This window comes from Amblyomma mixtum, chromosome 1, assembly GCF_055824585.1.
Source record: "Amblyomma mixtum isolate Tamu chromosome 1, ASM5582458v1, whole genome shotgun sequence".
NCBI classification, from domain to species: Eukaryota; Metazoa; Arthropoda; class Arachnida; order Ixodida; family Ixodidae; genus Amblyomma; species Amblyomma mixtum.
This window is the reverse complement of record NC_143012.1, coordinates 199097978-199112366: the sequence shown is the minus strand read 5'-3', so window position 1 is coordinate 199112366 and position 14389 is coordinate 199097978. Positions and strand designations below refer to the sequence as shown.

Below are 14389 nucleotides of genomic sequence, written 5' to 3'. Positions count from 1 at the left end.
TTCGTCTTAATATTCTTAATATTCGTCTTAATAATTTGAACACCAACAGTAAAATAGGGCGACCTAAGCGGGCGAAAGCTCAACACTACCGCTGCTGAATTTCACTTCAAACGCACCAAGAATGACCTTTAAAATGCTAATCAATCTTGCTTTTTTCCTCTAAAGAAATTGATATGCTTGTTTGTCTCTTGGCATTCAAGATGGCTTGTTCGTGTTGAATTCTTTGCTTAAAGAACAGTAACTTCTATAAAAATGCCGATTATGTCAATTTCAACTTAAACAGCGGAACACTGCAGGTCCAATTCATCTTTGTTTGTACGGCTTGTTTTATTTATCTTCTCGTAAAGAGTCTGCCAATCCGTGGCCTGAAGTGTTGGTGCTAAAGGTTTTCCTGTTTATAAATAAAACGCTTTGTGCTTTCGTTCAGGAACTCACCACTGTTTGTCGACAACCCTTCATACGATGCCTCAACCGACAAGATAAGTGAGTAAAAATATTCGGGCTTTTAGAAGATGCTGTTCAAACAAATTTTAGACACTAGGTAGTGATCGTCTATGTCTCTCTTTGTGAACAAGAGCACAAAAAGTGAACAGGAGACTATTATTTTAAATAAGTGTTAAATAGAGCAACTTTTTCAGCACATATCTTGCGGTATGGTTTACCTGCACAAAACGGTTGTTCCTTTTCTATGTATAGCTGAAGTCACCTCCTCTTCTCTTATTTTTTAATCTAGGACTCTTCAACTGACGTTCCAGGCCTCTGCCAGAGATCTTCGGCGCTGTTACCCGTGTGCAGCTTTCTTCTAGCCTGTGAAGCAGGAAGGGCCGGCATACGGAAGACTTCTAATTTATTTACAAAGACTGCATTCATAGCGTGTGCTTTATGTATGCCCATTGTAGAAATATTGAATGCCTTTCATCTACCTCAACGAAGGCTTCCAGCTTTAAATTTTGTGCAAACAAGGCGGCGTCATTTGCAAGTATAAATAAATGCTGATGATGTACAAAACGACTTCTGAAAAAGGAATCATTGTACAGAATTTTAAAGACATTCACAGCATACCCAGCCATGTATACTCCTAAGAAACCGTTTCTGCACGACACAAGCTTTTCATCTGGAAGGGGTCGACATCTTCCGAAACTTCCTTGAGGCACTACTCATGACAAACGAAAATTTGTGATTTGGACAGACTTCGAACACCTTGAAAATAGGTACATGTCCGCTTTACCTTCCCCTTCGTGGCCATAGCCAGATGTTTACCGTCATTCCAAGCGTACATAATTTCATTTCATTTTCTTCTCAGAAAGATTACGGCGGGTTTATATGCAAATAGTTTTTTCTAAAAGCTTTACAGGGGCCATAAAACCACCAACAAGACAGTAGGTGGTGACTCTTGCATAACAATTAAACTATATAATATCTTATACATTAGGTGGCTCACAAAAAGAAGGCTAGGAACACAGTAAAAAGTTATAAAATCAGTAATACATAGCCATGTCATGTAGTGATGACGTTAGTTCAGGTTGTGAGAAAGAAAGCAAAAGAAGGCTTCTAAACGACACTATTGGAGTGACCTACATCCACACCCAATAACTCGGAGGCGGTGAAAAGAAACAAGCGTGTTCGGCGGTCGTCGGCCGTGCTAAATTTAAAGCTGGTAGTGAACTTTAAAGATATGGCATGCAAAGTTACTGCAGCGGTAAGGAACAACCTAGAATCGGCTTCCCTGGATAAGACGAACTGTGCACAATAAACACCGAGAGGGGGAACAAAGCTTAATTTAGTGCGCATAACAGGGCCTTAGACGGAGGACATGGACAGCTTCTCGTCGTACTCGGCGTCGTTGGGCTGCAGTCTTTTCCTCGGGGCCGACTTCATAGTACACTTCACCTACCCGACGAAGAACCTCGCACGGGCCGAAATAGCCGCGCAAAAGTTTTTCACTCAACCGCAGCGGCGAATGGGCGCCCGAAGCAAGACTCGGTCTTCCGGCTTGTATTCCGCGTTGCATGTAGAAAGGTTGTAGCGTCTGGCGTAGGTCCGCTGCTCGTCTTTGAAGCGTAATCGGGCAAGTCTTCGGGCTTCTTCGCGTTGAAGGTAGGCGCCGACGACGATGGTATCTTCTGTAACGTTGGGCAGCATGGCGTCTAGCGTGGTCGTGGCCTCCCTGTTAAGGACGAGCCTCATAGGCGTGATCTGTGTGGTCTTCTGCACTCCGTATTGTAGGCGAAGACGATGAACGGCGGGATGACGTCCCAGGTTTTCTTTTCGGTATCGACATAGGTGGCGAGCATCTCAGCGATGGTTTTGTTCAGGCGCTCGGTCAGTCCGTTCGTCGGCGGATGGTCTGCAGTTGTCCGCCGGTGGTTTGTTTGGCCTTAGCGCAGGATAGCTTGCGTCAGTTCCGGCGTGAATGCCACTCCTCTGTCCGTGATGGGCACAATGGGGGAGCCGTGTCGCCAAAGAAGGCACTCCACGAAAAATCTGCCGACTTCTGCTGCTTGTTCCACTCGGTAGGGCTTTTGCCTCGGCGTAGCTGGTCAGGTAGTCAGACGCAAAGATGATCTACTTATTTTCAGATGTTGACATCGGGAAAGGGCCACGCAGGTATATGCCTGTCTCATGAAAGGGCATTTAGAGGGGTGGGGGGGTGGGGGGGGGGCTCATTATGGTTCAGAAATCCTGCTGGTCTAGTTGAAGGGGTCTTTCATTGCTGAAAATCTCGGCAGGTTTTGACACAATATGCAATACCGGCAGACAGTCAGGGCTTCTAATACTTTCTTGAATGCAGCGGGGGAGGCGAGCTGTCGGCTCAACGTATCAAGGCTGTACAACGTCGCGGAGATTTGCAGTTACAACAAGGATGTAGGCTGTTTTGTTAGCCGCGAAGTTATTCTTCATGAGGACACCATTCAGGACACAGAAAGGAGAAAATCCTCGCTTGAATGATGCGGGAAGGGAAGAAACGTTTTCTTCCAAGTACTCGATGAGGCGCTGTAGGTCAGGGTTCGAGCGTTGCTTCGGTGCAAAAGAGCTGCAGCTGTTGGGTCCTAGGAAGGCTTCCTCATCGTCGCCGGTGGCGTGCATCAACAGGGGCTCGCGACGGGTACTCGGTGCCAGAATGCTTGCGTCCAGACTTCTAAAAGTCGGTGACGTCAAACTCATCGTGACGCAAGCTCCATCGAGCAAGGCGGCCGGAGGGGTCCTTCAAACTGGCAAGCCAGCCCAGTACGTGGTGATCGCTGACTACCTTGAATGGTCTTCCATAGAGGTAGCGGCGGAATTTTGATTAGGCCAGATGATGGCAAGGCAATCCTTCTCAGTTAACGAATAGTTTGCCTCGGCCTTGCACAGGAAACGGCTAAGGTCTACGATCACATTCTCCACTGCGTCGGTTTTCTCAACGAGGACAGCACCCAGGCCCACGCTGCTTGCGTTCGTATGAACTTTAGTGACGGCGTGTTCGTCAAAGTGTTCAGAGATCGGTGGGGACAGTAAACGACGTTGAAGTCCCTTGAAGGCTGCTTACGGCGCTTCCCACTTAAATAGCACGTTTGCCATTACCAGCTGTGTCAGAGGCTCGGCGAAGCGCAAAACTTTTTTCACAAATCGTCGGTAATACGGGCACAGTCCGAGGAATATGCGCTCAGCTTTCTTATTGGCTGGCAGTGGAAACAGTGCGATAGAAGCTGTTTTCTGCAGGTCTAGGCGTAATCTCTCCTTACTAATGATGTGGCTTAGGAACTGCAGCTCTTATAGCCAGAGTGGCACTTCTCTTAATACTTCAAGGTTCTCTCTTCTCTTACTTGACTGCGCCTAGTACTTCTTGAAGCCTTTATAGGTGCCCTTCAAAGTTCTAGGTGAAAAAAACTTCATCAAAATGTAGCTATCAATTTTGCCACTACAGGCCCGTCATCACTGTGCCCATTACTCGCTGAAACGTCGCTAGTGCGGAACAGAGACCAAATGACATCATGCTGAACTCGAAGAGGCCATCCGGAGTGATGAATGCGGTCTTCTTGCCATCTCTTGCATCGACCCTAATTTGCCAGTAGGTACTTTGGAGGTCCATTAATGAGAAATAGTTGGCGCTGCAGAGCCGGTCTTGTGCGTCGTGGATGCGGGGGAGAGGGCAGACGTCTTTATTTTGGTGCTCAAGCGATGGTAATTGGTGCCGAATCGAAGTCAACCGTCTTTCTCCCTCACAAGAACACCCGGTGCCGCCCAGGGCCTCCCCGATGGCTGGATGACCTCGTCGAGAAGCGTTTCTTCCACTTGGTCGCTGATGGCTTGTCGTTCTCGCTGTGACATACGGTAGGGGCTTCGGTAGAGAGGTCTGGCGTACTGGTCTGTTACAATGCGACGCCCACCAAACCGCAATTGTCGAACGTTCGACGATGACGAGAAATGCCCGCTGCAGCTTTGAAAAAGATTGGGGGTCTGGTCTTGTTTGTTCTGGGGCAGGGCTGGGTTTAGGTCGAAGACATGCTTGTGAGCTTGATTAGGCAAGTCTTCGTGACGTCGATTGAAGAGGGCGAATGTGTCGCGAACGTCAAATAATTCATCAAAAGAAGAAATGATTGTTCCTTGGTTAACGTTCCGGTATTGGCTGAAGTTTGTCATCACCGCTTAAGCTTGGCCGAAATGTGCAATCCACTTGCGATGCCGATTTCTCGCTCCAGAAGAAACTCCATGTTCCCATCGATGAGAGCTTTCATCTTCCTAGCATCCGTGGTACCTACGATGACCATGACCCTTGATCGGGGTGGGACGCTCACTTGTACATCCAGGGCACTGAGGCCAACATGCTGTATCATGGTTGTCATCGAAGTGATGGATTTGTTCGTCGAAAGCGTGATGAGCTTGGATCGATGGTCAATTATTGCCTGATGTCCATTTAGAAAATGCATACCCAGTATGATGTTGCGCGAACCTTTCTTTAACACTACGATGGTCGCAGGATAGGTATGTTTCTTGATGGTCGGTCACTCGCGCTTTGCATCGCCCTGATGGTGCAATAAGATGACCTCCTGCGGTACGAATTTGTGGGCCGTCCAAAGTGGTCGTGACTTTCCTCAGCTCTGTGGCAAACGCTCTATTCATCACAGACTAATGGGCTCCTGTGTCGACTACAGCGGTAACTTTCTAGCCGTAGAAAACGACTTCTAAGTCCGAGGTCCTGGCTCTTGCGTTGCATGTCGTCTTCGACGTCGGGTCACGGCTTTGTCGGGGTAGGACGTGTCGTTGAAGCTTTTCTGGGTGGCGGCGTCGTTCGGTTCGAGTCGAGGTTGTCATTGTATGCGGCGTCAGTTGCGAGAAATCTATATGTCTCAAACCGAACTGCATGCAGAGTGGTTTGGAATGACCACAATTCAGAAACGGGTTTCAGGAAAGTAAACTAGCAAGGATTTCGTGAAATTCAGCCATTTATTGCACCCGATCGGTTACCTATGCTTCAGCCTTTCCGTTTAATCGCATTTGTACAGGAAAATACAAAAAGGCGGCGGTAATAACAATCTTTTGCCGTTTGTCGGAGGGCCCGAAGTTTGCCCAAGAAGTAAATGAAAGGGCAGGGTTCCTTCCTGCTCAGCCGATATGTTTGCAGAAAGAACGATCTCCTCGAATCCATTCCAGTGCCGTTTATAGCCGTCCCATTCGAAACGCCAGTATGTGCTCGTGAAAGTGTATATTTCATTTTAAGGCGAAAGCCTTTAATGGCTCATGCTCGCGGTGTCCGTCAAAGCTCGCGGTGTCCGTCCGTGCTCGCGGTGTCCGTCCGTGCGCTGGAATCGTGCCAGCTGTGGCCTCTCCTCCGCGCAGCGGCGCAGCCTCCTCTGTAATTTCCTTTCCTCCAATTCATTTCCTTCATTACGGCCCCTATTTCTGTTTCTTCTTGCACTCCCGCTTCCTCCCTCCCTCTACAAACGGATGACGGTGTCCACCGAGATGTACGAGACAGTTGCTGCGTAATTTCCTTTCCTCTAATACAATATTCATTTTCTTCACTACTGCCCCTCTTTCTCTTTCTTCTTTTCCTGACACTTCCTCCCTTCCTGTACTGTGCGATTCGGGTGCCCACCGCGAAGGTTGCTAGGCAACGGCTCATACGGCCGCATCAAGAACACAACAGCGCGATTCAGGCGTTCAGTGACCAAGGGAGCCAGTTTTCGCACTTCCTTCCCTTAAAATGATCGGAGTGTAAAACGTCAATTCCGAAGCCAATGAACACAAAGAACGTCGAATGGCCAACAGCGATGGCGACGTCGCAAAACGCGCGCCAAAGAGCTGCGCTCTAAAACACTGCAGTAAAAAAAGCGACTGCAGATGCCAAAGAAAATAAAAACCGCACACACGGGACGCCCGCCACGCGCCAAGCGTTTCGGCATAGGAAACCTTCGATCGGACAATATTCGCACTCAAACAAGAGAACACCAAAAGGGTCAGTTATCTCACCCATACTCTTCAACGTAGCTATGATAGGCCTAGCTCGAAAACTAGAGAACATCGAAGGTATCACGCATGCCATGTATGCTGACGATATAACAGTCTGGACAAACACGGGCTGCCTCGAAGAGAAGGAAAAAAGGCTACAGCAAACGGCCTGTTGTGTAGAGCAATACCTCGCAGAAAGAAGACTCGCATGCTCGACCGAGAAATCGGAACTGCCGAGAGTCTGGAGAGGCAAGCAAAACCGGACCGTCCCAAACAACGAGGACCTAAAGCTCAACGTCTACATAGAAGGGACGCCCATACCGTAAAAGACAACAATAAGAATTTTGGGCATATGGGTTGGATCCACCCAGCGCAGTACTTTACCCTGTTCAAAGCAACAACGCTACAAGTCGCACGCATGATCACCCGCATCACCAACAGGCGACATGGCATGCGTGAAGAGGACACACTAATACTAGTCAGAAACCTAGTAGTTAGTCGAATCACGCACAGCCTACCCTACCAGTGCCTGAACAAAGCGAAATACAACAAGCGGATGTCCTGCTACGCAAAGCGCATAAGACAGCGCGCCCACTACTGCGCTACACGTCTACAGAAAAATTCATGGCCCTGGGATTACATAACACCTTTGAGGAGCTACGAGAGGCCCAGCTTGAGTCGCAAAAACTCAGGCTGTTGCAGACGACTGGAAGAGCGCTCCTACAGAGGCGCGGATATCGCGAGCAGATGTGAGAAATGACGAGGTCGAAAACCATCCCCGACGGGCTTCGCAAGACTCGCAAGGTAGCGCCAATACCAAGAAACATGGATCCCAACCTCCATCGAGGCAGAAGAGAAGCCAGGGCCGAATTCATTGAGAAAACATACGCTCTTCAAGCCACGGCCGTGTATGCAGACGCGTCTTGGAGAGGAGGAGCCACCAAAATCGTTGTGGCGGCAGCGGTCGATTCGTCTTTACGCGAAATGACCAGCGCGTCTCTCCGAGGCTGCACAGCTGCAGAGTCCGAGGAAGTATCCGTTGCTCTAGCGGTGGCGGAGGGCTATAGAACCGGGCGGTCGCTAACAATACTCACGGACTCTCAAACAGCCTGCTGAAATTACTTGAATGGCAGGATAGGTCGTCACGCGCTCCGTACACTCCTCGCAGCGAGCGACAGAATTAATAACCAGGAAGAAGAAAACGACAAGATCCCCCACAAAATTGTGTGGGTACCGGGGCACACGGGGGTGGCAGGGAACCAAGAGGCCGACAGGATAGCTCGAGGATACATTACTTTCCGAGCATCCGAAGAGAGCGCGAAACTCGAGCCAGCACGCAGGGAATACTCAGCCATACTACAAAACTACAGAGGCGGACGAATGCGATATCTCCCGCCGCACAAATCTCTCAGCAGAGAGGAAGCTGTCACTTGGAGACAATTACAAACAGGCTCTTTCCCAAACCTACATCATCATCATCATCGTCATCATCAGCCTGACTACACCCACTGCAGGGCAAAGGCCTCTCCCATGTCTCTCCAATTAACCCTGTCCTTTGTCACTTGCCGCCACTGCATCCCCGCAAACTTCTTAATCTCATCCGCCCACCTAACTTTCTGCTGTCCCCTGCTACGTTCGCATTCTCTTGGAAACCACTCCGTTACCCTTAAGGACCAGCGGTTTCTTGCCTTCGCATTACATGCCCTGCCCAAGCCCATTTCTTCCTCTTGATTTCAACTAAGATGTCATTAACCCGCGTTTGTTCCCTCACCCACTCCGCCCTCTTCCGATCTCTTAACGTTACACCTATCATTTTCCTTTCCATAGCTCGCTGCGTTGCTCTTAACTTAAGCTGAACCCTCTTTGTTAGCCTCCTCGTTTCTGCCCCATAGGTGAGTACCGGTAGGATACAGCTGTTGTATACTTTTCTCTTCAGGGATATTGGTAAGCTACCATTCATGATCTGAGAGAACCTGCCATATGCGCTCCACCCCATTCTTAAACCTACATATACTAAACAAAATGCACCCTACGTAATATGCGGAGAAATGTCCCTGCTGCGACGAAAAACCTACTCTATATCACATCACATGGGCCTGCCAAAACATAAACGTGGTCCCCAAAATACAAAACTCGAGTGCGGAGCAGTGTGAGACTCAGCTGTCCAGCGACCGCTGTGAAGACTAACAAGGTCTGGTACAGCGAGCTCAACGGGCGACAGTGGCCAGCGGAGCCCTGGACTGAGGGCAGCCGACCATTGATTAGAGGTGGACGACTTCGACAGAGAAGGCTCCTAGGGATAAAACCAAGACGTCTCTGAAGATGCCGCCAAACCGCAGGAAAAAGCATTAAAATTTTCCCTTCTTTCCTTTCTTGTGGGAGCGGCAGTGGTTTCACCACAAGGCTTTCGCGAAGCACACTTTTGAATTGAAAGTGTCTTCGGTAATTTTTTTCTTTAATACCTCTGCAATGTTCGCATTAACGTTTTCACGCATGAGGTAGTTTGGCTTTGGTTTGGTTTACGGAGGTTTAACGTCCCAAAGCGACTCAGGCTATGTGGGACGCCGTAGTGAAGGGCTTCGGAAATTTCGACCACCTGGGGTTCTTTAACGTGCACTAACATTGAACAGTACGCGGGCCTCTGGAATTTTGCCTCCACCGAAATTCGGCCGCCGCAGCTGGGATCGAACGCGCGTCTTTTGGGTCAGCATGCGAGCGCCGTAACCACTGAGCCACCGCGGCGGGGCGGAGTTTGGCATTTTATTCTGGAGCCGCGCCATGAATGAAGGTTGGCTAACGTAAGGTCTCATATAGCTTATGCTTAAATTCCAGCGAGAGCTGTCACTTTTTGTTAAGGTAGCTGATTTCTGCATGGTTTAGTTGTTGTAATCGAACCAGCTGTCTCGCTTCTTCCATTTAAACCTTAAGTGGCAGGGTGCTGTCAAGGAACAATTTGGCGGCGGTTGCTGCGGTCTTGCTTCCCCCCGCTCGCGTTTGGGACGCTCTCGCGGTTGCGTATTCTTTCTAGCGCGAGCTTAATCTGTTTGCACTTGACGGGAGACCGAAAGAGATTAGCGGCTGAGAGGTCTGGAGTAGTAGCTGTTGCGCCTCCGCTCCTCCGCGGTGTGACGTCGCGCCTGACGACGGCGACATCATACGGCTATGAACCACGCAGTGGTTTCACCAATTCTCGCTCCGACAGACTCCTCGTAAACTATTAAAAAAATTGGCTGTGGTTTGGCTCTGGTTAAATCTGAAGTGACGCAATAGCTACAGCTGGCCGAGTGGAACTCGCTGAGTCGAATTGTACAATCAGTCTTTCCCCGCTGCGTTTGATGATGATGACGACCTCAGCCTTAATTGCACATACCCACGGCGGGGGATTGGCCAGGGTGCAAAGCGGATACAAACGCACTCATGTACAAGGAATGGAAAATTTTGATAATTTTGGGACGTAGAGCTAGAATTTGTACAAAAGAAAAAATGCGGAAAAGGAAAAGTAGTGAATTATATTCTAGCACAGTAATCTACCAGATGAAATTATAAAATCGTGAGTAAAATCGCACACTGGTTTCAGGGGATATCCCTTGGCGCTTGCCCCGAAGGATAGGAGAATCGGAATAGATAGAGGAAGCCCGAGTCGAGCGAGGGGGATCTTCAAGAAAATTCTACGGAGAGCAGCGAACCGCCGGCAGAAGAGGAAGAAGTGTTCAATAGACTCAACGTCGTCACAAGACTCACAAAGGTTGGTTATCGAAAACCCCAGTCGGCACAAATAATGATTTAGCCGCGGTATCTTGCAGCGCAAAAGGGTCATGGACACCTCACATTGCCTCGAACTGCACATCCGCGCACTCCAAGGAAATGCCAGGTGTTGAAAATCCGCTGCAGCAAGGAGTGGCTCATGGCTCAAGGAGTGGAGACGCTGGAATCGCTGAAAGCGTGCTAGAGTCAAGTAAACAGTATTTGGGACGATAGGGACAATAGGTTCATCAAGGGCAGACTTTGCTAAAAAATCAACCCTCTCATTCGAAATAATGCCACAGTGCCCAGGGACCCAGTGAAAGCATACTTGTGTAACATGTGAGGAATAAAAAATAAAAAAGGAATAAAAAACCGACAGAGCAGCAAAGGTGGCTAGTTGATTCTGTATCTTCAAACGATCGGCGTGCTGTACTTAAGAGCCACTGACCAGGGTCTGGACATTTTAAACAAACAAGCCCGGTGCTTGGATAAGATATCGGAGATTGTCACCGCAATATACGACATTGATACGCACGCCGGAACGCAGCAAAAATACAAATCAAAGCTCTCTCATGCTTACTTTCGGAGAACCATTCTGCGGAGAGCCAAATCTCCTCATCCTCTACGCTGGCCCATCGAACGTTGCATATGATGGGGTAAGAGAGACAGCATCCATTGGTTTGGTTTTCTGACTGACGGGTGAAGGGTGGGAGTCAGCCTCGCGCTTTTCTCTCGCCCTTTTCGCGCATGCAAACAGAGTTTCTGCTCAACGAGACTCCACGCCAAACACCGAGGGGGAAGGGGAATTTGGCTTGCGGAGGTCAGGCAGGGGAGTCGGTAACCTCCAAGAGGGGACGAAAGTAGAGAAACACGAAAAGAAAACGGTTGATTGCGTTGGCTGCGTAATTATTAGTCTGTTCAAACTAATGTTTTCAAAAAATGTTTGCGAACGTGCGTTCCGCATGTTATGCCTCACAGACACGGCTGTAGAAAATAATTTCAATCGGAGGGTGCTCAGTGGCCCTTTAAGGACTGGGGATTAGGAAAAGAACAGACGCGACAAAGATATAGCCCGCGCTAGTAATGAGTTGAAGTTCCCAGACACTATCCACGTCCTTTCTTGTCTCCGTCTCCTAAATCTTTACTACTGCTCGGTGTTAATTTGAAAAAAAAAAAACTGGCAGCGACCATTCGGCATTCTCCGGTCAAAAGCTTCACCTAAACTTATGCACCTCTTTAAGGGAATGACGCGATAACGTATAATCGGTCCCTTCATCAGCCTAGGGACCTCTTTGCGTTCCACTTCGCAGACACGGGCACTGTTTTTTCGTCTACCGTCACATAATGCTTTATTGCGCAGCCAAACTCAGCGCACTCATTCCAATCTTGTTCTGCTTCGTATCCTTCGTAATCAAAGCATTCCCCTTAATACCTTCTCCTCTCTTTCACCTATTTTCTGTCTCCTTGCAGATTACTGTGGAATTTTTCGTTCTCTACTTTCGATTCATAGATCGCGAGGAGTCCTCTTACTGTAATGGGCGCAGTGGTGGAGAGGTTAAGCGACGCAACACTTAAGAAAAACATGAAGTTTGGATAGTTGGCGTATGTTCAGGATGAAAACTGGCGTAAAGAGAACGCGAAGGACGGGCAGGAGAGGAGAGGATAGCGCTTGTGTGCGTCGTGCTGTCCGTCCTTCGTGTTACCTTTGTGTTATTTTTCATCATGAATGCAAAACTTGCCCGCCAGTTGCCTCTTTGCAACTGTTTCGAAGAGCAAGGTTGCTGTTTCCGAGCTCCTACACTCCAAACACGAATACACCTATATGGGAGTGAAAAGGGAGTGATCTGTCCTCTAGCACCCTCTTATAAAGAGTGTGCGCTAGAGGACAACTTTACACCCTTTATTCTCCTTTCTGTTTAGAGTATGCAAATCACATGTGCAGTGCCACGGCGGCCAACTGGAAATCGCACTGCCTTTATTTGAATAATTTCACTGACACGTACTACGGAAGCCAGGTTTCTCAAAACTCGGTCGGCAAGCAGCCATCGTCCCACCGTAATAGGTGGACCTCCTGCTTTGATCGACAAGCTGATGCCGCCGACGTCGGGTTGTCTACTGAACAAGATCCTTAACGCTGTCGGGTTAAAACCCTTATTGGCTAATGGGAAATAACATCATTAGAGCGGACAAATCATATTCGCCGGAGGGACTTTACGTCACCAGAACCATAGTGACGTCACCAGATCGTAGAATGCCTACTGTCTTGAAGGAAGTGACGTCACTGAACTGGACTCCACCTTTCAACCACAGCAGGTGGCAGATGGTGTACGGGAAGAGCTCGGGGAGAGCACCATGCGCCGCTCGAGCCCCACCAGTCGTTTCTGCCAAGGCAGCAACAGCTTTCAATCCTATCGCATTGCCAACACAAACGAGAATTAAGTGCCCCGGTTTTTTTTTTGTGGTATTTTTAATCGCAGTGACGCACACGACATCGCGCTCGTCCAGGAATTCGTGCGGTCGCCTTCCTGTGATGGCATTTCATTGTTTCCGCGCTGCAGCCGGCAGTTCTGTGCGCTCATGTACGCTTTGCCAATAGTTCAACAGTATCACAACAATGTCAAACAAAGGGCCCCAGAGCTCTGTGACAAAGCGGAGTGGCAAAATATGATGAAAACGGCAAGCAATTTGCGAGCATGTGCGTATTCTCGCCTCTTCCGCCTCCTCGCTTCGTGAAAGGCCATTGTACCGCAGTTTGTCGACGCTTGAGTGATAGCGTTAAAGAACTGGCCGGTTGTACCTGCCGACTTCGTGCGAAAATAAACATGTTTTTCCCTGTAATTGAAGTCCCCGTAAAGAGAAGTCGCAATGTGGATATTGTATTCGTATCTTTAGCATAGCCTAATCTCTCGAAGGCACATACTATGAGAACTTTGTGCGTATTACAAAGCAGTGAAAATACAATGGGATCGGGGATGAGTACAGGCAAAAAGATGTCATGCGATTTACAAATAACGAATTCTGAACTATATCAAGATTTACGAACACAAAAACAAAGCAGTGGAATAAGATTCTATGTAATCTGCAGTTCGCCATATGGAAATCAATTGTTTTCTTGTGTTTTGCCCTAGACCATCGTCAAGTTTCGATGAAATTTGGTTATTGAATCCTGAAAGCTAAATCATGGAATAGACTGTGAATCATGAGTAGTTAGTATTGACTTTGTGTGTCCTTTCTGGAAACATAGTGTTTCTATCATTAACTATAGAGGATACAAATGTATTGGAATCTCTCAGCGGACATCCTGGAACCCAATGGCAGTTAGCCACCGAGAAATATTTGCTGTTTTTTTACCATCACCGTACAAAAATACGCATGAAGGAAAGTTCGAAATACAAGAATAAACAACTGTGACCTTCGACACTTTGTCCACAAAGAAATCAGAACGCAGTAAACATCACAATTACATAGCTGCGTCGTCACATGTGTTTGGTTCTCTCTTTGAAGAGAAAAGAAAGTGGATTCTTTGCTTCAAAGTTCGCAGATCTGCATGCGTTCTAGCGACCTCGAGGAGATCTAAATAATTGCAGCATAACTTCATGATTAGGTAACCAATTATCTGTTTAGCATACTTCGTCCTTGGTCTGTCTACAACAGTGAAAGTGCTACGTAAACTGTGGCCGGTATCTCTATTCAGATAATGACGAAAAAATCTGCTGCAATTGCTTGATACTTCGGAAAAATATGTACACAGATAGTTTTAGTGTATATTTCTTGAAAAAGTAGGACATTATGTGCTGTCATGAAGTTTGCGGTGTCTAAATCTTTATTTTATATTGCTGTAATTGCCCTTCGCTGTAGTGCCGATAGTCTTTCCATCAGTTCTAATCCCAGTTCCTCATACTAAAGAACAGTAATTAAAGTGGAAATGTATAATTTAGAAGTATAATTGCTTTCTGAGTCTGACAGGAACATGATTTCGAAGGCAGCTTAACATTCCAACGCTCCTTGCTACTTTCATTGATATTTTCCACATGGTAGGACCATGTCAGGTTCGAGTAAAGGGTAACATCAAGGAATGAATGGCAATCTACAAGCTGAAGCAGTGCATCATTGTAGTACAGGTTTATATTGTCGACAGTTAGCTTGTTTTTTACTGAAAATACCATGTATATTGCTTTTGTTAGTATTTATTTGAAGTATCTTTGTAGATACT

The 14389-nt window shown here is 47.7% G+C and overlaps 1 protein-coding gene across 1 annotated transcript in view; it reads left to right on the top strand.

Annotated features, from left to right (window-relative positions):
- LOC149370515 (MAM and LDL-receptor class A domain-containing protein 1-like) overlaps nucleotides 1–1026 on the top strand; it is a 196959-nt gene extending 195933 nt beyond the window's left edge. The window contains exons 69-70 of the mRNA XM_089577902.1: nucleotides 428–483; nucleotides 734–1026. Coding sequence (XP_089434028.1) covers nucleotides 428–483; nucleotides 734–747 — 70 coding nt within the window. The 3' untranslated portion in view covers nucleotides 748–1026. The remainder of the gene's footprint in view (nucleotides 1–427; nucleotides 484–733) is intronic.
- The last annotated feature ends 13363 nt before the right edge of the window (nucleotides 1027–14389 follow it).